The sequence below is a fragment of the Larimichthys crocea genome, chromosome X (genome assembly GCF_000972845.2).
Source record: "Larimichthys crocea isolate SSNF chromosome X, L_crocea_2.0, whole genome shotgun sequence".
In the NCBI taxonomy this organism is placed as follows: domain Eukaryota; kingdom Metazoa; phylum Chordata; class Actinopteri; family Sciaenidae; genus Larimichthys; species Larimichthys crocea.
Genome location: NC_040020.1, coordinates 20,020,946 through 20,044,124, shown reverse-complemented (window position 1 = coordinate 20,044,124; position 23,179 = coordinate 20,020,946). Strand labels below are relative to the sequence as shown.

Sequence of the window (23,179 nt, the reverse complement as noted above, 5' to 3'; positions counted from 1 at the left end):
CAGAGACGTTGGTGGCATGGGTTAAGGTCAATGTCTTGGTCACCGAGATACGGACTAGAAGAGCCAGCGCAGCAAGGGATCAGCGACGTAGGGGCAGGAAGTCTGCTCGCGTGGTCGCCCGATGATCGTTGCACCAAAGGGTGAAAGGACAGGCGGCCTGAAACTTGGCACAGACATTTTAACAAGACGAGCATTCTTCTGGTCATTTCAGATTTTGGTTTGAGGCATACCTTATAGGTTTTTTTTTTGGCCACCTCGAGGGGATCATTCAGACATATACTGTGCATCTCAGAGGGACAGAGGCGCATGCAGCACCTGTGATAAGTACTATTCTGACCTGCAGCTCACCCTGGTTTTGTGCAACATCAAGCAGCATCTCTCACAACACACAAACACATAGACAGGGCAGACACACACCAACCACCACACACACACACACACACACACACACAGAACAAGCACACATGTATTTAATTCCTAGGAGGAGAGGGGGGAGGGGCCAGCAGAACCTGAGCGGCGCCATTTTGTAGTTCTGGCACTAATTTGAACCTGTCTGTTGTAAAATGGCAGACAGAGACAGCAGAAGCGTTAGCGCAAGCTGTAAAGACATGCTATTTGCAAACATTTGCTAACATTAGCGACCAATGCTAAAATTTGTGCTAATTACCATTAGCCACTAGGAATTAAATACATCTTGATTAGTAACATGTTAATGTTAACACGCTAATGCTAACTGCTAGCGCATCAGCGTTATCATGCTAATGCTAACGTTAATGCTAATACATAGCCACTCGGAATTAAACACATGCTAATGTTAACATGCTAATGTTAACATGCTAATGCTAACATATTAATGCTAACATGCTAATCATAAAATGCTAATGCTAACATGCTAATGCTAACATGCTAATGTCAACTGCTAGTGCATCACCGTTAACATGCTAATGGTAACATGCTAATGGTAACATGCTAATGGTAACACGCTAATGCTAACTGCTAGCGCATCACCGTTAACATGCTAAGCTAACAGTAGATGCCAACTGCTATGGCAACATGCTAATGCTAACACGTTAATGCTAACATTCTAATGCTAACATGCTAATGCTAACTGCTAGCGTATCAGTGTTAACATGCCAGCGTTAACATGCTAATGCTAACATGCTAATGCTAACATGCAATGTTAACAGACTGCTAATACTGAATTTCTGAGCAGTGTCAGTAATAATGCATGGGGACGACGGGGCCAGAGTCAGGCACACTCAAAATTTCTTTAGAAATTTTTCTAGTTCGTGAATAATGGCTGAAGATGCAGTGAGTGGGAAAAGTGGGGGTGGCTGTTTTTGCACTAAGGAGTAGTGCTTGCTACTAATGCTTGCAATCAACTCAGAATCATGAAAAACCCCTCGTTTGACCCCTCACAAGTTACTTAAAGCCAAATTTAACATTTTCGATTTTTCAAAAATCGGTTAAAGGTACCCCAACTTTGAGCAGTTTTTTAGGAGGTTTCCCACAGGAGTTGAATTTCAACATTTTAAGACATGATTTTACACACCTTCCTAAACACAATTGTGAAGAAATTTCTTGGTAAGGATTTAGTTCCCATATTTTCATATGTTGCCCTCACTATAAATAAACTTTATTTATAAAATTTCGAAACCTTCCCATAATGCTTTGCGCAGCAGGCCATTGTGACGTCACGTTCCAAGATGGCAGTATCTGCGTGGCAAAATCAATATTGTCAGAAGACTGTTGGCGAGCCAAAGGTATATGCTTCCTCTGTTTGCTTAGTCTGTTTGTAGCAATTGTAGTACAAAGGTCCGTAGCTGCTGTTAAGGGTTATTGATAGGGTTTGAAAGTGGAAGAGGTCTAGCCAAAATGCAACGTGTTTCTTCCGGACTCTCACTGCTCTCTTGTGTTAGCTTGTTAGCTATATGATGCTCGGCCGCCGCTTCAGCTAAGTAAATCAGACAACGTTACGAGACATACTTTGGATCAAGCCTTTAAGTGTGCGTTACCCCAACGAAGCGTCAACATTTGTGAACAACGTAGTTTAATGTTGTGCTTTGTTAATGTTGTATCCGAATGGAGTTTATTTTTGTTGTTTACACCCTAACGTACACGTACCAGGTGAAACCCAGTGTTGATGTTTCGGTTGAACGTGTGGCTATGTTAACTGGCGGCTGTCAGCCAAATGCGTCTGTCGTTGTTTCTACAGATGTTGAAAACAGAAAACGTGCATAGCTGTCCTTGTGAATGCCTCTCTGTTTAATTTGTTTCCCATTAACGTTACAATGTCAAAAAACATAGGCCTACCTGATAGGGCTGGTAACATTCCCCAGAAATTGAATTCGAATATTAGTCTTAAAAAATGGTCCGAATATCGAATATATTCGAATATTCTTAATTAATTAATTAATTAATTAATTATTTTCCCCCCGCGGAGAATAGGACTTGTAACAGTATTGTAACAGTACCCCGTTATATCCAACAGAGGGCGTTGCACTGCCAAATGTCAAGAAAAACGACCAGTGGTAGTCAAACGCTGATTTATTTTCGGTCTTCAAACTAAATCCAAGCGTCATGTTCAACATGTTACATTTAGTGTAACTTCAGTGCAATTTATGCAAAACTGTACTGCTCATCGGGATCACTGGTGTGTAGCCTGCTCTTCATTGAGGTGGGGAGCGGGATGGGGTGCTTCCTTGTTGTGTCACGTGACTGCAGATAGCTAGCCTACAGGTCAGTAAGGGACGCACCATGGGACACAACGGAGGAGAATCAATGCGCGCGCTGCCCTGAGCAAATAGTAAATATTCGAATATTCATTTTTACGTTCGAATATACATATTTTTATCATATTCGAATAATATTCGAAATTCGAATATTAGTTTACCAGTCCTACTACCTGATACCAGGAAGAGCAAACTCTCTCTTCCTGTTTACAACACCAGCATTGGCTCCACCATAGACATATATACATAGACGCCGCATTGAACGGGTTGGACTTTGGTCACGATACGTAAACGGCGCCGCCATATTGGAGCGGGCAGATCTGCCCGTAAACTAATACAAGGAAATGGACTGAACTTCATAAAGCGCCTTTCTACAAAGTGCTTTAAGTTAATGTCTCTTATATCTGGGAAACAAACAGGCACCAAAAACAACGTATGTAACTTTTAAAGTGATGATTATAAATGTTTACTCCTTATGTAAGCACCAAACCAACGTATGTATTTTTCTAATGCTGAGTGTTTACAGATACTAATGTGTGTAACACTGTTCTGTGATGATAAATATTGAATATAAAATATATAATTTAACATTAATCTGTGGTCTATAACCAGATCCGAAATGTAGAGTGTGACATGAGGTGTTCTGAATAAAGAGCACGGAACACACACACACACAATACAATCAACTATATAGTATATAGTATATATATTAATAATATAAAAGTAGAGATATAAATCTGGTGGTGTGAGATAATATATTTATATATATATATATATATATTGTGAATATTAGAATAGTTAGATAATATTTGTATATAATACACTATATATATAATATATATATATACATATTATATACATTATAATATATATAGAGATATATAATAAATATATATTAGTAGATAGTATATAGTATAGTATCTAATGAAATAGATATAATATACAGCGCGCACACAACATATGGGAATATAAAATGGGGATATATCTTGGATAATATAGTAAATAATATATAATAATCTTCGTGTGTGTGTGTGTATGTACACGTTAGTGCTCTTTATTCAGAAACCCTCATGTCACATCTACATTTCAGGATCTGGTTATTATAGACACAGATTAAATGTTAAATATAAATATTTCAATATTTATCATCACAGTAACAGTGTTACACACATTAGTATCTGTAAACACTCAGCATTAGAAAAATACATACGTTGGTTTGGTGCTTACATAAGGGGTAAACATTGATAATCATCACTTTAAAAGTTACATACGTTGTTTTTGGTGCCTGTTTGTTTCCCAGATATATTAGTGTGTGTGTGAATGGGTGTATAAGAGGCATTAACTTAAAGAACTTTGTAGAAAGGCGCTTTATGAAGTTCAGTCCATTTCCTTGTATTAGTTTACGGGCAGATCTGCCCGAACCAATATGGCGGAGCCGTTTACGTACGATTCAGCGCTCAATGCGGCGTCTATGTATATATGTCTATGGGCTCCACTGCTACAGTAATCATTTTTATCATTCATTGTAATTCATTGTCATTTTATCAGTCATTGTGACTGTACAATATGTTTGTTTTGATTTGTCCTGTACATGTGACATCTATTGCACGTCTGTCCGTCCTGGGAGAGGGATCCCTCCACTGTGGCTCTTCCTGAGGTTTCTTCCACCTTTTTTCCCTGTTAAAGGTTTTTTTGTGGGCAAGTTTTTCCTCACTCGAACCGAGGGTTTAAGGACAGAGGATGTCACTCCTTGTACAGATTGTAAAGCCCTCTGAGGCAAATGTACTTTGTGACTTTGGGCTATACAAATAAAATTTGATTTGTTATTTATTGACAGTTCATTATATTTTCTTTATCATTATCTTTTTCTTCTTGGCAGATTGATCTGACATCACGTTCCTCCTCCTTCACTGCACTTTGGCTCCTTCGCTTTTTGACTGCAGTCAAGATCATAATCAGCAGGTACGGCTCATGGCACCTGTTTGAACTCAAACGTATTTATGCATTATGTCAGAATTGGTATCAGTCCTTATGAAAGTTAAGCAAGGATTAATCGAGGGCTGCACCATATGGCCTATAACCAATATTTTGATATTTTTAAGCTATATCGCGATACACAATATATATCTCGATATTTTTATTTCTCCTGTAAATCACTATGAATGTTAAATTTAACCCTTTGATGCAAAAAATAACATCAGTATGATGATTCAAGTAGACCATTCTATTAGAGTTTTTGTTAATATGCATGCAAAAAATGGAAAATCAAATAAATTTTAGTAAACCCCCTTTATTTCAAATTAGGGTGCTACACTCACAAGTTTTTAACAAAGTTAAATAATAACATGGTAGGCCTTTCTACTGTGGCCTAGTTCTCAAAAACCCTAACAAAAACAGAGCTCAGAGAAACTAAAAAGTGCATTCAACAAGAATCCCATGAGAAAGACATTTCAAACAGTATAAATTAAAGTGCACTTCTTCTGATCAACAACAGATCATTTTAAAAGTAAAATAAAATTAGCAAACCAAAGAGGCAGAAGTACAGGTTGTGACTGTGAAAACCACTCAGAACAGTAATAGTCACATCACAGGAGGATTGGGAACATCTGTGTATATATGTTGTTTGTGACCAACCAATCAGTAGACCAGTGTTAATTTTGTCACCCATTTTTCAATTTACTCTTAGTCTTGTTTCAAAGTTCATTTTTAGTCGTAGTCACTTTTAGTCTTTCACAAATCAAATTTTTGTTAGTCATATTTTATTTGACTAAAAGTCTCAAAATTTTAGTGCAGTTTGAATCCAAACATTTTAGTCTTCTATTTATTTCAGGAGTATTTGTTTTTTTTCTTAATTCCAGGGGTGGGGGGTCACCAAAGCTTACAATGGTAAAAATATGGGTCCCTGAAAATAAAGGTTGGGAACCACTGCTCTAGATTGCGCTGTCCGTACACCATGTTTCTCCTGCATGCTGTTTGTTTTCAAGCCACAGGTGCGAGAGCAGCAAGAGAATCTCAAACGTGTGGCCGTGACATTGCTACAGTAAAAGAAGTGCTAACACAAACACATGACAGCAGGACTGGACTTTCTAGACGAAAACAAGGAGGACATTTTTGTTTATTTTTATTTCTTGCATGACATTTTCGTCTCGTTTTTATTTGTCAAGGGATAAAGGCTTGTTGAGGAAATTAACACTGTTACGCATGCGCGCAGGAGATTTTTCTGGGTGGACGGGGAAGTGGGCTGCGTGCTGTGAGGAGCACCAGGAGTGAGTGACACAGGCAACACTCCGGAGAATGAAATGCCGACGGCTTAAAACATTTACGTGACAAGTACTCGATGGTCGCGATATAGTCATTTCATACATCTCACGTAGAACACACCGCGATATATCGAGTATATTCGATATATACTGCCCACCCCTAGACTTAATCTCTATAAATGTATATCATGTATCATCATGTAGAATCTATACACCAAGATTTTGGAATCAGAAGCGCTGGTCTAAGGTGGTCTAAGTAGTACTGACACGTAGATGGTTGGTGAACTGTCTGTATGGATACCAAAAGAGGCAGAATACCTTAGCTGAAATATTTACTTGAACTCTTTTTTTTTTTTTTTTTATTGATCTGCATTTATATGTAGATATAGAGATGAGCATATATTTCTTGTCTTGTTTTTCCTGTCATTCCGGTGTTTAAAATCCGACTGCAGAGAAAATCTTGGTCCAGATATCTGTTATCTGTTTTCCAGATATTCGTTGGCTATACCAAACGCCTTAAACATTAACCATTTCGCCAGTAGCTAAATCATCGTCAATGGGTTCAGAGATTGAACTAGGGCTAGAAATGCACCTCAGAGAGTGGCTGTCACCATTTTACCACCATCATTACCGATGCATTCATTTAAGTCTTACCCGGATAGAAGTTGTGTAGGTAAAACTGTATTAAATGAGAAAATCTAGTAATTAATATGACTTGTGGTCATATGGTCATGTGGTCAGGTAGAAAAAAGGTAAGACCACTGTCAGGTAAGACAAAACAGTACTGAAGGACATCGTTGTGCAGCAGTAGCTGTACAAAAAAAGTAAAATATCAATAAAGTTGCAAATATAAAAAAAAAAGAAAAATTTCTAAAGAAATTTTGAGTGTGCCTGACTCTGGCCCCGTTGCCCCCATACATTATTACTGACACTGCTCAGAAAATTCAGTCCTAGAAAATTCCCGCAGAAATTGTGATGAGTGGGCTGTTGCCAGGGGTCTGTATTCAAAAAGCACACCTCAAATAGTCAATTTTAACATGTTTATTTAGACACAGTAGCAGCTAGTGTTTATGCGCTAGCTGTATTAGCATGTTAGCATTAGCATTTTATCTTTAGCATGTTAGCGCTGATGCGCTAGCAATTACTATTAGCATGTTAACATTAGCATTTTAGCATTAGCAATTATCACTAACATGTTAACATTAGCATTTGTTAACATTACCATGTTATCCTTAGCATGTTACCGCTGATGTGCTAGCAATTAACATTTGGTTGTTAACATTAGTACGTTATCATTAGCATGTTAGCACTGATGCGCTAGCTATTAACATTAGCATGTTAGCATTACCATGTTAACATTAGCAATTAACATTAGCATGTTAACATTACCATGTAAAGTTGATGCACTGACGCGCTAGCAATTAACATTAACATGTTAGCATTTTCATGTTAACATTAGCATGTCAACGCTGATGCGCTAGCAATTACGATTAGCATTTTAACATTACCATGTTAGCATTAGCATTTTAACATTACCATGTTAGCATTAGCATGTTAACATTAGCATGTTAACGCTGATGCGCTGATGTGCTGACGCGCTGGCAGTAAACATTAGCATGTTAGCATTAGCATGTTAGCAGTGATGCCCTAGCAATTAACATTAGCAATCTCAGCATTAACATGTTAACAGTAGCAATTAACATTAACATGTTATCATAAGCATGTTAGCGCTGATGCGCTACAAATTAACATTAGCATGTTAACATTAACATGTTAATCTTAGCATATATTTAATTCCTAGTGGCTAATGTTAATTAGCATTAGCATGTTAACATTATCATCTTAGCAATTAACATGTATTTAATTCCTAGTGGCTAATGTTAATTAGCATTAATTTTAGCATTGGTCGCTAATGTTAGCAAATAACATGTCTTTACAGCTAGCATTAACGCGCTAGCTGCTCTGCTGTCTCTGTCTGCCATTTTAGACAGACAAGTTCAAATTAAGTGCCAAGAACTACTAATATGGCCGCCGCTCGGCTTCTGCCTGCTGGCCCCTCCCCCCTCTCCTCCTTCAAGCAGGCTGAGGTTGCCAAGCAACCAGGACCTAATCAGCAGCAGCTGATCTGCACCTGTTAAAATGTCAGTTAGAAATCCTGACAGAGACTGAGAGAAAATGCTGAGACCTTCCCTCAAAGAGGAAGGATCTCTGACCAAACCGTATTTCCAATCATTGAACCGGCTTAACTACAAGCAGGATGAGCCCTTCCTGATCGTCTACATAGGCATTTTGTGTCGATAAATAAAGAAATGTGCTCTTGGGAGCAATTGAAAGAAGCGGTACTTCTGTTTTCCTCCAGAAAATTTCCCACCTTTTTAACATGGGAGTATATGAGGCTGAGGATGGGAGTTGCTGCCGCATATTTGCGTGTCACGGCGAAACTTTAAAGCTGACAGCTTCAACAGTGTTATCACTGCGACTGCTCGAATTTTCCTACGTTTCTAGCTATAAATGATTTCTGTAGCTTCACATTTGCGGCCACAATCGCAGTTTACAAATGTATTTTTCGACGACTTTTTCTCTCCATCTCCACTCTAGCGATGACATCACTCACTCTAGCTCTGGAAAGTTCTCGCAATACACACCCATTCATTTTTTGTCTTCGTTTTTGGCAAAACCGTTTGCCGAAACTCTTAGAAAAGTCATAGCACACATGTCCCGGCCGAGGAGTAGCGAACCAAAGAACGGGCGTAAGAATAATAATCAGCGCGGTGGATAACATAGTGTGCACCTTGCACGCACACTCAACTAGAAAACTGCATTTCCTGCGGAAAGTGCGCTGTGGGTGCCCTCTGCCGCCGGCCCCAGCGGCCCACCTGCTGCCCTTTTTCTGCATGTCTTTTCCCTGTCTCTTACACTCTCTCTCCCCCTCACATTCCTGTCGCTCTTCAGCTGTCTCTATACTATAAAGCTTGAAAGGGCCATAAAAATATATATATTAAAAATTTTGAAATTGGTTGAAAAGAGTAGAATAGTGTGAAGTGATACAATGTTGTGTAACACTGTAGAAATTTAGATGAAAAGGTAGAATTGTAGAGAGTAATAGTAATAGTACAAGATCTTGGTGAACTGTGTAGTTTGACTGAACTCTGTAGTAGAAGGAGAGGTAGTTTAAATTGTAGGTCTGTATATAGATTTGAAGTTTGTATAATGTATTTGAAATGGTAAAATATTTGTAGAAAAAGTTGAATAATTTGTAGAATATTAATAGTAGAATTTAGTAAAATAATAGTACAAGATCTTGGTGAACTGTGTAGTTTGAATGAAGTCTGTAGTAGTAGGAGAAGTAGTTTAAAGTGTAGATGGATTGTAGAGACTGTCATGAAACTGTCCTGAGACTCACCTGTCCAGGTGTGCAGCTCAGCCTGTATTGATCGTAGATCAGCAGATTTTTATTGTTTGAACACGATGATGTCGATCTATTTACTGAGCGTCTGTTCAGTGTGTCTGTGTGCGCGCGTGTGTGTGTGCGTGTACGTGTACGTGTGTTACTGTGTGTGTGTGTGTGTGTGTGTGTGTGTGTGCGCGCATGCTTGTGACAGCTGTGCATGCTCAGTCCCTCTCCCTCTGACTCTCTTGACACAAAAATTTCAAATGAAGTCCCTCGAAGAGAAAATTCAGTATTAATACAACAAGCTGTGTCATCATTGCCTTTTTACTGGGCTCTTATTTTGAAGGGACTCTTATTTTGAAAAACTGTGTGTGTGCGTGCATGTGTGCTTGTTCTGTCTGTGTGTGTGTGCGTCTGCCTGTCTGTCTGCCTGTGTGTGGTGTGTCTGTCTCTCTATCTATGTGTTTGTGTCTGCGAGAGACAAGGATAAAATGGCCGACATTAAAAATGTAGTCTTGATAGTCTGATATCATACACAGACTTCAATAAAGTTAGTCAAAGGCTTGGGGTTGCCAAGCAACCAGGGTGAGCTGCAGGTCAGATTAATTAGACACAGGTGCTGCATGCAGTGTCCCACTGAGATGCACAGTATATGTCTGAATGATTCCCCTCGAAGGTGACCAAAAACAACCTATAAGGTATGCCTCAAACCAAAATCTGAAATGACCAGAAGAATGCTCGTCTTGTGGATCATGTCTGTGCCAAGTTTCAGGCAAAAATTGTATAAACTTTGGCCTCAAGAGTCAGAGCAAGCACACGTGGTGCCTCCTCCTTCCGGAAAGATTTCTGCTCTGAAATACATGGGAGTCTATGAAGCTGTGGGGGGGAGTAGTCGATCAATTAACATGTAGCGAGCCAAAACTATAACAGAGACAGCTTCAACAGTGTTATCACTGCGACCACCTCGAATTTTCCTACGTTTTGATGGTATAATCATGTCTGTAGCTGTGCATTTGAGGCCACCATAGTCAAAAACGTTTTATTTTTTCACTGATCGTTTTGTCATCTTCACACTCTAGCTGATGATGTCATCACTCTAGGAAACCACATACACACTCAATATAAACGCAGAATTTGAGTACAATCCTGTTCAACTTTGAGCCTTGATAGTTTAAAAACGGTAAAAGATTTAAAAAAAGTTAAATACGAGTTTAATAGTTGAAGAGTTTGTGTACAATTTGAATGAAGTCTGTAGTAGTAGTAGTAGAAATTGTTGAAATTGTAGAATGTTTGTAGAAGTTTTGTAGACTGATTTGAAGTTTGTGTAATGCATTTTAAATGGGAAAATATTTGCAGAAAAAGTTGAATAATTTGTAGAATATTAATAGTACAGTGTAGAAAAGTAATAGCAGGAGTCGCATAAATGAGCTGAATCTAGTGGTATAATTTTTATTTTTGTGGGACAAAATTTGTAGGAGTAGTTACGGGACAAAAAACGTACAGAAGAAGAAAAATAATAAAGATGTAGGATAACATTAGTGTGGGAGCCCTTTGGGCACCCACACCAATAATAAGCGCGGTGGATAACATATAGTGTGCGCCTTGCACGCACACTCGATAATAAGCCCGAGAGGTTTTAAAGAGTGTGCTCTTTCAGGCACACTCAATAATAATAATAAGCGCGGTGGATAACATATAGTGTGCGGCTTGCACGCACACTCAATAATAATAATAATAATAATAATAATAAGCGCGGTGGATAACATATAGTGCGCGCCTTGCACGCACACTCAATTAGCGCGTAGGGAGCCAAAACTATAACAGAGACAGCTTCAACAGTGTTATCACTGTGACCGCCTTGAATTTTCTTACGTTTGAGGGGATAATCATGTCTGTAGCTGTGCATTTGAGGCCACAGTTGCAGTTTATAAATTTATTTTTTTCGACGACTTTTTCTCTCCCCCTCCACTCTAGCGATGACATCACTCACTCTAGCTCTGGAAAGGTCTCGCAATATACACCCATTAATTTTTTGGCGATTTTTTTTTTTGTTTTGATACCCGTTTTGTGTATGTGCGACAAGAACTCTGGGAGGAGAAGCGAACTGAAAAAAACACAGAAGAAACGGAAGACGAATAAGAATAATAAGCCCGAGAGGTTTTAAAGAGTGTGTTCTTTCAGGCACACTCAATAATAAGCGCGGTGGATAGCATATAGTGTGCGCTTTCAGGCACACTCAATAAGCGCGGTGGATAACATATAGTGTGCGCCTTGCACACACACTCAATAATAACTAGAAAACTGCATTTCCTGCGGAAAGTGCGGTGTGGGTGCCCTCTGCTGCCGCCGGCCCCAGCGGCCCACCTGCTGCCCTTTTTCTGTATGTCTTTTCCCTGTCTCTTACACTCTCTCTCCCCCTCACATTCCTGTCACTTTTCAGCTGTCTCTATACTATAAAGTTTGAAAAGGCCATAAAAGATACATCTTAAAAATGTTGAAATTGGTTGAAAAGAGTAGAATATTATGAAGTGATACAATGTTGTGTAACACTGTAGAAATTCAGATGAAAAGGTAGAATTGTAGAGAGTAATAGTAATAGTACAAGATCTTGGTGAACTGTGTAGTTTGACTGAACTCTGTAGTAGAAGGAGAGGTAGTTTAAATTGTAGGTCTGTATAAAGATTTGAAGTTTGCATAATGGATTTGAAATGGTAAAATATTTGTTGAAAAATTTGAATAATTTGTAGAATATTAATAGTAGAATTTAGTAAAATAATAGTACATGATCTTGGTGAATTGTGTAGTTTGAATGAAGTCTGTAGTAGTAGGAGAAGTTTAAAGTGTAGAAGGATTGTAGAGACTGTCATGAGACTGTCCTGAGACTCACCTGTCCAGGTGTGCAGCTCAGCCTGTATTGATCGTAGATCAGCAGATTTTTATTGTTTGAACACGATAATGTCGATCTGTTTACTGAGCGTCTGTCCAGTGTGTGTGTGTGTGTGCGTGTCTGTGTGTGTGTGTGTGTGTGTGTGTGTCTGTCTGTCTGTGTTACTGTGTGTGTGTGCATGCTTGTCTGTAGAAATGTTCTAAATGAGTTGAATCTTAAAAAAAAGTTGAATACAAGTTTAATAGTACAAGATCTGTTGAAATGTGTAGTTTGAATGAAGTCTGTAGTAAAGGAGAAGTAGTTTAAATTGTAGGTCTGTAGAAAGATTTGAAGTTTGTATGATGTATTTGTATTTTAATCTGTAGTAGTAGGATAAGTAGTTTAAAGTGTAGAAGAATTGTAGAAGGTTAGTGTCGAAGTAAAATGAGCTGAATGTCGTGATATAATTTTTATTTCTGTATTACAAAATTTGTGGAACTAGGTGAGAGCTGTTAAGAAGAGTTTTAAGTCTTTTATTTTGAAGGGACTCTTATTTTGAAGGACGTCTTGGTGGAGTTTTGTCTTATCTGGGTGTCAGGCTACGTTTACACGTAGCCGGGTATGTTGAGAAACGAATATTTCCCTCCCTCCGTTTTCCAAAATAACATCGTGCACATAGCATCGTTTTCAAAAAAATCAACCCGCATAAATACGCCATCGAGCGCCGTCATAACTACGCCAAGCCTGTGGGTGGCAGTGTAGGAAGAAGGCGAATCCTCTGCAAGCCAATCAGAATAATGCTTCCATGAGCATCGTCATAGCAACAAGTAAACATTGGTCGCACTTTTGGCGCATCCGCTGCCTAAAACTCCGTTTATCTCAGTTTACACGCAAACGCAAAACCGGAGTTTTCCAGAATCTCCACTCTCGCCGGAGTTTTTAGAAAGATTCGTTTTCAGAGGCGAATTCACCGTTTGCGTGTAAAAGATAGGTACAAACGAAGGGAAATGTCTCCGTTTTTAAAAATACCCGTGTACGTGTAAACAGGGCCTCAGTCTGTGCCTGTGTGTGTGTCTGAGTAATTAGTGACAGCTGCGCATGCTCAGTCCCTTTCCCTCCGAGCACACACAAGAGCTTCAAATGAAGTCCCTCGAAGAGGTGGCACAGGAAATGGCATAAGGTGTCCAAACTAAAATCCGAAATTACCAGAAGAATCCTTGTCTTGTGGATCATGTCTGTGCCAAGTTTCAGGCGAAAATTGTATAAACTTTGGCCGTAGGACTCAGAGAAAGCACACGTGGTGCCTCCTCCTTCCGGAAAGATTTCTGCACCAAATAACATGGGAGTGAATGAGGCTGTGGAGGGGGGTACTCGATCAATTGATAGCCTTGATAGTTTAAAAACGGTAAAAGCTGTCGATGAGTGTAGTGAATCCCTGAAGAGAAGGCAAGCATACCTACGTTTTAAAGTTGAAATGAAGTCTCTCTGTGAAAGTATGCCAGAGCAGTTCATTGTTGAAAATGTCTGTTGAAATGTATTTTTTTTTCGGGCCTCCCCATTTGTTCCCTATGGGAAATTTTTCGCCTACGACACTCGTCACTAATAATAATAAGAAAAAGCCCGAGAGATAATAAAGATTGTGCTCTTTCAGGCACACTCAATTATAAAACAAATATCAACAATGAACATAAATGGTAAATGGACTGTACTTACACTACCGTTCAAAGGTTTGGGGGCACTTAGAAAATTCCATGCTTTCCATGAAAACATACAAGGAATTGGTTTAAATAGGACACACTGCAAAACTAATTGATAATGTTATAAATAATGATTTTTAATTTAAATTATCACGTTTTGTTAATGGGAGGAGTGACATTTCCCCTCAGACTCTATCTTTTTAACATCAGGCTTGACAGCTGTTAGCCTTATGCACTCCCAGTTTCTTTGCCACTCTGCTTAGAAGGGTCCATCATCGAGCCAGCATCCCTGAGTCGTCTCTTAAAGTGTTGATGTTGACACTGGTGTTTCGTAGGTACTGTTTTAAGCTGCCAGTTAAGGACCTGTGAGGCGTCTGTTTCTCAGACTAGATACTCTAATGTAATTGTCTTCTCACTCAGACATATTGTACAATTACAACGAATGATAAAATGACAGTGAATTACAATCTCGTCTCGTCTTCTCCCGCTTTATCCGTTTTTATCGGGTCGCGGGGGCAGCAGCTTCAGCAGGGAAGCCCAGACTTCCCTCTCCCTGGCCACTTCATCCAGCTCTCCCAGGGGAACCCAAGGCGTTTCCAGGCCAGCTGATAGACATAGTCCCTCCAGCGTGTCCTGGGTCTTCTCCAGGGCCGAGGGACGTGCCCGGAACATCTCACCAGGGAGACGTCCAGGAGGCATCCTCACAAGATGCCCGAGCCACCTCAACTGGTTCCTCTCGATGCGGAGGAGCAGCGGTTCTACTCTGAGCTCCTCGCGGATGGCCGAGCTTCTCACCCTATCTCTCAGGGAGAGCCCAGCCACCCTTCGAAGGAAGCCCATTTCGGCCACTTGTATTCACGATCTCATTCTTTCGGTGACTACCCAAAGCTCGTGACCATAGGTGAGGGTAGGAACGTAGATCGACTGGTAAATCGAGAGCTTCGCCTTTAGGTTCAGCTCCTTCTTCACCACGACGGACTGATGCAGAGTCCGCGTCACTGCAGAAGCCGCACCAATCCACCGATGAATTACAATGAATGATAAAATGATTACAGTAGCAGTGGAACCTGTGTTAGAGATAGAGACAGCAGCAGCAAGTTATTAATTAACTATAAACTAACTATGAACTGTAATGGAGATATGGTAACAATAACACAGTAAAGAGAGAGAGAGAGCGAGAGAGCAAGCTTCTTTAATGAGCACAGTTTTCAGCTATGCTACCATGATTGCAAAAGGTGTATTTCTGATCAATTTATTTTTATGGAAAAAAAAAAATCTCTTCTTAAAAAAAAGATTTAAAAACATGTAATTTTCCCTAGTGATCCCAAAATTTTGAGTGGTAGTGTACCGAGCACCTTTCTAGTCTTTTGACCACTCAAGGCACTTCACTATTCAACCTTTCACACACATTCATACACTGATGACACTGGCTGCCATGCAAGGTGCCAACTGCTCATCAGTTTGAGGAGCTAACCATTCATTCACACACCGATGGCACAGCCTTCAGGAGCAATTTCGGGTTCAGTATCTTTCCCAAGGACCCTTTGACATGCAGACTGGAGGAGCCAGTGATCGGACTGCTCATCAACTGATTAGCGGATGACTGGTTTACCTCCTGAGCCACAGATATATAAGCACACAGTTTGACCAATCATCTCAGAAGACTGAGATCAGTTGATTAAATGAAAAATACTTTGAGTCAAGTCTGGTGTGCTGCTGCTTGGTTGGAAAGAAAACCTGCAGCCACATCGGCCCTTTGTGGAACCGGTTTCCCATGCCTGGTGTGAGATGTGCCCTGCCCGTTTCCTGACTCTGGACACATAAGTCATGGATGGAAGGCAGGCTGTCACCGATGATCCTTTCTGCAGTCCTGACTATCCTTTGGAGTCTATTTCTGTCCTTGTTTGGTGGCTGATCCAAACTAAACAGTGATTGATGAACAGAGAACAGACTGAACAATGGTGGTGTAGAACTGGATCAGCAGCTTCTTGGGCAGGTTGAGCTTCCTGAGCTGGCACAGGAAGTACAACCTCTGCTGGGCTTTTCTTGATGTTGGTCTCCCACTTCAGGTCCTGGGAGATTGGGAGATTGTGGATCCCAGAAACCAGGAGGGGCTTCTCCTCAAGTCTACAGTTTTGAGTGTGTTCAGCTGTTGTTTTGACCGCACTAGCAGACCAGCCATTCAAACTCCTGTCTGTATGCAGGCTCGTCACCGTCCTTGATGACAGTTGTGTCGTCTGCAAACTTCAAGAGTTTAGAGACGGGTCTCTTCAGGTGCAGTCGTTGGTGTAAAGGGAGAAGAGCAGTGGCATAGCATACATCCCTAGGGGGGCACCAATGCTGACTGTCTGGGTGCCGGATGGGATGCTCTCTGCTCACCTGCTGTCTAATGTGTCAAATCTGCAGTAAAACACATTTAGCTTGTCAGCTAGTTGATGGTTCTCCACAGTGTTGGGGGGATGGCCTCCTGTAGTTGGTGATGTTCTGCAGGCCTCTCAACATGGACGCTGGGTCATTGGCTGAAAGGCTGTTTTTGATCTTTTCAGTGTAGCTCCTCTTAGCTGCTTTCACCTCTGTCGTCAGTGTGTTTCTGGCCTGCTGTTCAGTACCTTGTCCCCACTTCTGTAGACCTCTTCCTTGGCCCGGGCAAGCTGCCCGAGTTTTGGAGTAAACCAGGGTTTGTTGTTATTGTATGTGCGGAAGGGTGGGCACACATATGTCCTCACAAAAACTGTTGTATGACTCCAATCAGTGCAGTCAAAGCAGGCATATAGATCCACTTTGGCCTTGTCGGTCCATCTCCTCACCATCTTGACCACAGGCTTAGCAGATTTCAGCTTCTGCCTGTAGGTCGGGATAAGATGAACCATGCAGTGATCAGAGGGTCCCAAGTCGGCTTAGTGAAAATTGATGGCATCATGAATAAGAAAGTATACCACAGTATTCTTCTAACTATTGCCAGAACTACCTGTGACAAATATCTGTGACATATCTATCTGGTCGTACACAGTTCATACAGCTCAAGTCCTTTAAATCCCAACCCTCCCGTTACCTCTGGCGTACCCCAAGGATCAGTCCTGGGGCCCCTCCTCTTTATCACCTACCTCCTTCCACTTGGCAACATCTTCCGTAAATTTAACATCAATTTCCACTGTTATACCGACGACACCCAGCTCTACCTATCCGGAAAACCATCTGTCACTCCCCCCCCCCCCCCCCTCACCTCATGCTTATCCGAAATCAAATCCTGGTTCACCTCCAACTTCTTAAAACTTAACAGTGACAAAACAGAAGTCCTCCTTATAGGCACCAAATCCACCCTATCCAAAGCTAGCAATATCTCTTTTTCAATTGATGGATCCTCAGTCTCCCCCTCTCCCCAGGTCAAGAGCTTGGGTGTCATCCTAGACAGTTCTCTATCATTCCACTCCCACATTAACAACATCACTAGGTCCGCTTACTTTCACCTACGCAATATTAATCGTCTTCGCCCCTCCCTCTCCTCCCACACCTCTTCCATCCTTGTACACAGCCTTGTCACCTCCCGTCTTGACTACTGTAATTCCCTCCTCTTTGGTCTCCCCCACAAATCCCTTCACAAGCTGCAACTGGTCCAAAACTCAGCTGCCCGCATCATTACCAGAACCCTTTCATTTCACCATATTACCCCTGTACTACAGCATCTCCACTGGCTCCCCATTAAGCACAGAATTCATTTTAAAGTACAACCACAATCTTGCCCCTCCTTACCTGTCTAATCTTCTTCACATTGCTATTCCCTCTCGCTCCCTTCGTTCCTCCTCCTCCCTCCTCCTTACTGTCCCCACTGCCCGCCTCAGTACTATGGGGAGTAGAGCTTTCAGTTGCTCTGCTCCCCCAACTCTGGAATGCATTACCCCCTGACATCCGCAATATTGACTCTTTACCCCTCTTCAAATCTAGACTAAAAACTCATTTGTTTCAGTTAGCCTATGCACTTTGACTTTTAATCATTTCTTTGTTTTATATTTTACAGCCTGTGCTTTTTATTGTGTATTGCCTTTTTAATCTTTGTATTTCTATTGCTTTTTGTCTTTGTATAGTGTCCTTGGGTGTTTTGAAAGGCGCTTTGAAATAAAATGCATTATTGTTATTAAAAGGAATCTGCAACAAAATCATGTTTTGGAGGCTAAAAAAAGTAAATATTTTCAGATCCGCCAGGTGTTCTAATCATTTTGGCCACCACTGTACATCCCTGACATGTCATCATAGTATATGGTATTTGACAGTATTTCAGGAAAATGTAAAAGCACAGCTGCTGGTAATAGCCTACAATGCTAATAAGGGCTGCAGCTGTTGTTTTTGCAACTGCTGTACAATGAAAGGGGTTTATTGCATTGTTGCATTAAAGATGTATAACCCAAATGCAGCATCTCATCAGTTTAATAGAAAGAGAAGCGTCTGAATTTTACTGTATTCAAAGTCATACCGTATACCTTGATACTATGGCCCAAGCCTACAGACATCTGAAATAGTTTTTTGAACTGATCTCTTTAAATATAGGTTTCTAAAAAAAGACTACTAGAGGCTCATATCGGGAGGACTGCGGAGCAAAACAGGCTTCTGTAGAACAACAAAACTAAAGTAACTTGAGTAATAATGCACTGCAGCTCCAGCTGCAACCTGAATCTACCCTTAGCTTAGCTGCGCAACATGCCAATGCCAAGTTCAGCACCCTAAACAATATACACACAATACAATAGTCACATCTTGGACAGCCGGACAGAATATCAAATCCATCATTGAACTTGAACAGTTAGGAGTCCATATGGTTTTAGCAGACTGAATTAGGTTTATATAGGGGTGCCTAATAAACAACAAGTAACTGAGGCTATATTTCCAATGTTGGAGTCTAGTATTAATTTATCTTCAGTATTGTAAATGTTCTTGCTCTCACCAATCTGTCTTTATTCGATCATTTCAGAGCTGAGACGTGCTGAGGGAAGGAAAAGAATTTAAAGGACGTTAACGTTCACTGATAAGCCAGTGACATGAGTTCTTCAGAAGAGGTGAGGTCAGGGTCCAATGTTTGCTGCAGCTCATTGTATTGGAATGTTCAATCAAAGAATTACAATCAATCATTGTCATATATTTCTTAGCACAAACTATATGCAGACCTGATGTAAAAGACAAAACAAAAACTGTGGTCAATCAACTTATGTGTTGTAGTGATGTTGGTAGCAGTGAAGTCAGCCTATGACAAGAGTTCATTTATTTTGTTTGCTACAGTAGGTGTTGACTGTGGAGGACATTAATTTTGGGCCATGGGACTCATGTGAAATCAAATAGAACTTGCTCAGATTTGGTAATTTTTCCTTTGTTTATGTCCTTCTACCATGAGCAAAGTTTTACTTTTTTGGCTGTTTTTATGATCGGATATGTACATTTTGTGTTTTATATTAAAATTATTTATATTAAAATTCACTGAATTCTCAATGCCGTTTCTTTGTCTGACTTCTGGCCAGCTGGAAGAAAGTAATAAAAAAATAAATGATTGAGAAAATATTCATAGATTGACTAGCACTGTACTTAGATTTTACTGTAGGTCTTAGATTTTTCAGGTTTTGGATGTATGATGTTTTGTATTTATTCATGCGTCATGATAGGCAAACAGAATATCCATAGACATAATACTTTTTTTATTGTTTGTGATATGCAGAGTTAAACAGCCAAAGGTTAAAAAAAACAGCTTACAATAGAGAGAGAGGGATGAATATAGGATTTCCAGTGTTAACAATTTTACTGTTTCTATCGCTTTCTGTTCCTTTACTTTTTTTTCTCAGTGTTTAGTAAGTTAAAAAAACTTGGGAAAAAAAGAACTACCAATGTCAGTATCGTCATAAACCATTCAGAAAATTACTGTTTTTAACATTTAATCTAATCTAGCAAAATGCATCTTATTATGCAATTCATCCATGTGAACCAGTGCCTTTACAGAGTTCACATAATGATGCCAAACGTGTGTGAATCAGAATTTGATTAGGTGCTCTCTGTTTTTATTTCTGTTTTTTTCAGTTGAAACGGACAGACAGAGACAGCAGCAGACTTCATCAGTGTCTCAAGTGTGGGAAGACTTTCAGTCGGATCTGTAGTCTAAGAAGACATGAACTCACTCACGCTTCAGAGAAACTATTTTACTGTCAACAATGTGATCGCAGTTTCAGCCAACTAGATGCATACAATATACACCTGAATACCCACACTAAAGAAACACCATACTGCTGTGACCAGTGTGGGAGGAATTTCAGCAATCAGAGTCAATACAGAAAACACCTGCGTGGCCACAATGGACCATACCAGTGTGACCAGTGTGAAAAGACTTTTATTTACTTCAGTATTTACAAGATACACTTGCGTGTCCATACAGGGGAGAAACCATACTGCTGTGACCAGTGTCCTAAAAGTTTTAGTTTTTTAAGTTCATACAAGCGACACCAACTTAGCCACAGTGGAGAGAAGCCATACCAGTGTGATTTTTGTGGCAAGAGTTTCACTCAGTCAGGGCATTTTACCCTGCATCTGCGTAATCACACTGGAGAGAAACCATACGAATGCGACCAATGTGACAAGAGTTTCAGTGACTTAAGTAGTTATAAGATACATCTGCGTGTCCACACAGGAGAGAAACCATACTGCTGTGATCAGTGTGGGAGGAGCTTCTCACAGTTGGGTAATTACAAATCACACATGCGCATCCACACTGGAGAAAAACCATTCCGCTGTGAACTATGTGATAAACGTTTCTCTATTTCTAAAACCTATAAACAACATGTGCATACCCACACTGGAGAGAAACCATACCAGTGTAAAGAATGTGGGAAAGGTTTTGGTCGTCTAAGCAACTACATGCGCCACCTTCGTATCCACACTGGAGAGCAGCCATATTGTTGTAACCAATGTGGCAAATGTTTCAATAGCTCATATAGTTACACTCGACACTTACGTGTCCACACTGGAGAGAAACCATATTGGTGTTCACAATGTAAGAGACTGTTTACCCGATCACAGTCCTTGAAGAAACACCGCTGTGTTAATGTAGATGAAGAGAGTTCATCTGTGTGTAATGAAGAAGCCCAATTGAGCTGCTCACCAACAGAACAGTCAAACAACAGCAACCAACAACCAACAGAATAGATTAGTGTGTGTTCGTGGTAATGAAGGAACATATCGCTGAGTATAATGGTGTGACTGATTGATCGTTTTTAATTGCTTTTGGATATAGTGAAAACAATCAGACTTAACTAATAGACAAACAAAACTCAGTGAAGATTTATTTTGCAAGCTTTTGGTTAAGACCTTAAAAATAGAAACAGGTAGCAAGCAGCAGCACTTAAGGTTGGAAGAATGTCTCTTGATTAACTATAATGTAACACTAATTGCAGCCCACATACAAGAATAACTACATGGACAAGCAGAATATTCTATGTAAGCCTCAGCCATACCCAAACATAACATACAGTGCCTATTACAGTTTATTCATATCATATATTTTATATCCTATACTCGTGTCAAATTGTTAATTAGGACCCAGTGGTTGCAATGTTCTTAAGCAGTGGGTTTCAAAAGAGCTCTCTTTGGTGTAACCTCCTGTCAATATGTATGCCATTAAATGTCAAACAGCCCTTACATAGTCCGGAGGTGTGTTTTGAATCATTGTTCTGTTGAAAAGAAATGATGCAGAATGCTGTGGTAACCATGCTGGTAAGTGTGCCTTGAATTTTGAATAAGTTGCAAACAGTGTCATCAGCAAAGCACTCCCACACCATTATCCATCCTCTTTCATGTTTCACAGTGCACAGTGCGAAACATGAACAAGTGTAAATACCATTTGTTCACCTTCTCTGTATCTCACAAAGACACAGCAGAGCCAAAAATCTAAAATTTAAAGTCATCAGACCAAAGTCCAGCATTCCACTGGTCTATTGTCCATTCCTTATGTCCTCAGCTCAAGCATATCTCTGCTCCTTGTTTATCCCTCTTAGTAGTGTTTTCTTTACAGCAATTCCATCATAAAGGGCTCATTCACCCAGTCTCTTTGACAAGTTTTTTGTATAATATATGCTAATCGGGTTATGTTATTTTTCCTTTGTGTATTGCTGCATTTACTTGCTACCTGTTTTTGCCTTGAAGGTCTCTGACTGAAAGTAAAAAAAAAAATGTTTCTGGATGAAAATAACACTGAAACGTATATCTGGCTTTGGATGTGGTAATTTATAGTAATCTAAAGCTCAAATCAGGCATTGGTTCAGGACTAAACCCCAGTGTCTCAGTTAGGCTGATTTCACTTCAGTGAATCTGTAACCATGTGACAACCGAATACCAAATCCGTCATGAGAAGAGCGATTTGTCAAAAGACATACAGGAGGAATAAATTATATCTTAGACAACACAGACTGGATATTGGCTCAAACGGGACAGACAAATACCTCTGGAAACCACCTGGAGGTCCGAGGAGGGCAGCAGAAACTTCTGGGATGGTTGCAGCCACCACACCCCTCTTGAAAATTGTGCTGCCAGGGGATGGGCCCCTTCAGGACAAACCATCACAATTGTCATTAACAGTAGGTACTGCTATAGGGTAGGACCAGATAGTTGATTTTTGACCTAGGGCAAAGAAGGACAGGATTACAGTGATGTGACAAGTTAAGGGATCTTCTCCCCCAGTATTTGGCACTGTACTGCAGCCAAGTTGAGGTGCCCCTGAAGCTTGCAAGTGTCCACCTCACCATCCCAACCAAGTGATTGCAGCACACATGGGTGCTCCAGCGGGGTATTTCTGCCATCCATTGTGTATAGCCAATTTGATGCCACCGAGAGTACCTGAGCCCTTTGGAGCTTCATCTTCCTGAGAAAAACTGGTAGCAGAGGAAGTGGGTGAATGCATATGGCCTCACACAAGGCATGGACTGAGCTTGACTGCAGTGGAGCCGGTGGAGTGTGAAACATTGACTAGTTTATCACTGTGGCCGTTCTGTGCGTCCCAGTGGAACTTGGGGGTCAGGGTATTGGTTCCCAAGTGGCCCTGGCGGGCCACATGACGACTACTAGTTGACAGTAAGTGCTCTCCACTGTGACAAGAGGTATACTTCGGAAGTGAAGCCATATCTGGCCTAGTATATAGTGTGAATGCCTCTTACCAGAATGGGGTCCTTCTGTGACAGCAGGTCTCACTTATTACTGAAATCTTCCTTAGT

At 40.5% G+C, this 23,179-nt stretch overlaps 1 protein-coding gene across 2 annotated transcripts; it reads left to right on the top strand.

The window, feature by feature from the left end:
• Window positions 1-1,654: 1,654 nt before the first annotated feature.
• On the top strand, window positions 1,655-22,129 carry LOC104939949 (zinc finger protein 239). 2 transcript variants are annotated; one of them, XM_019254769.2, is made up of 4 exons: window positions 1,655-1,763; window positions 4,612-4,694; window positions 18,910-18,994; window positions 20,001-22,129. In XM_019254769.2, exons 3-4 carry the CDS (start codon window positions 18,977-18,979, stop codon window positions 21,117-21,119), a joined length of 1,137 nt encoding a protein of 378 aa, XP_019110314.1. In that variant the 5' UTR covers window positions 1,655-1,763; window positions 4,612-4,694; window positions 18,910-18,976; the 3' UTR covers window positions 21,120-22,129. The 2 variants fall into 2 exon arrangements, with proteins under 2 accessions (XP_019110314.1, XP_027138401.1); XM_027282600.1 differs by lacking the exon at window positions 1,655-1,763 and adding an exon at window positions 1,790-2,006.
• Window positions 22,130-23,179: the final 1,050 nt, after the last annotated feature.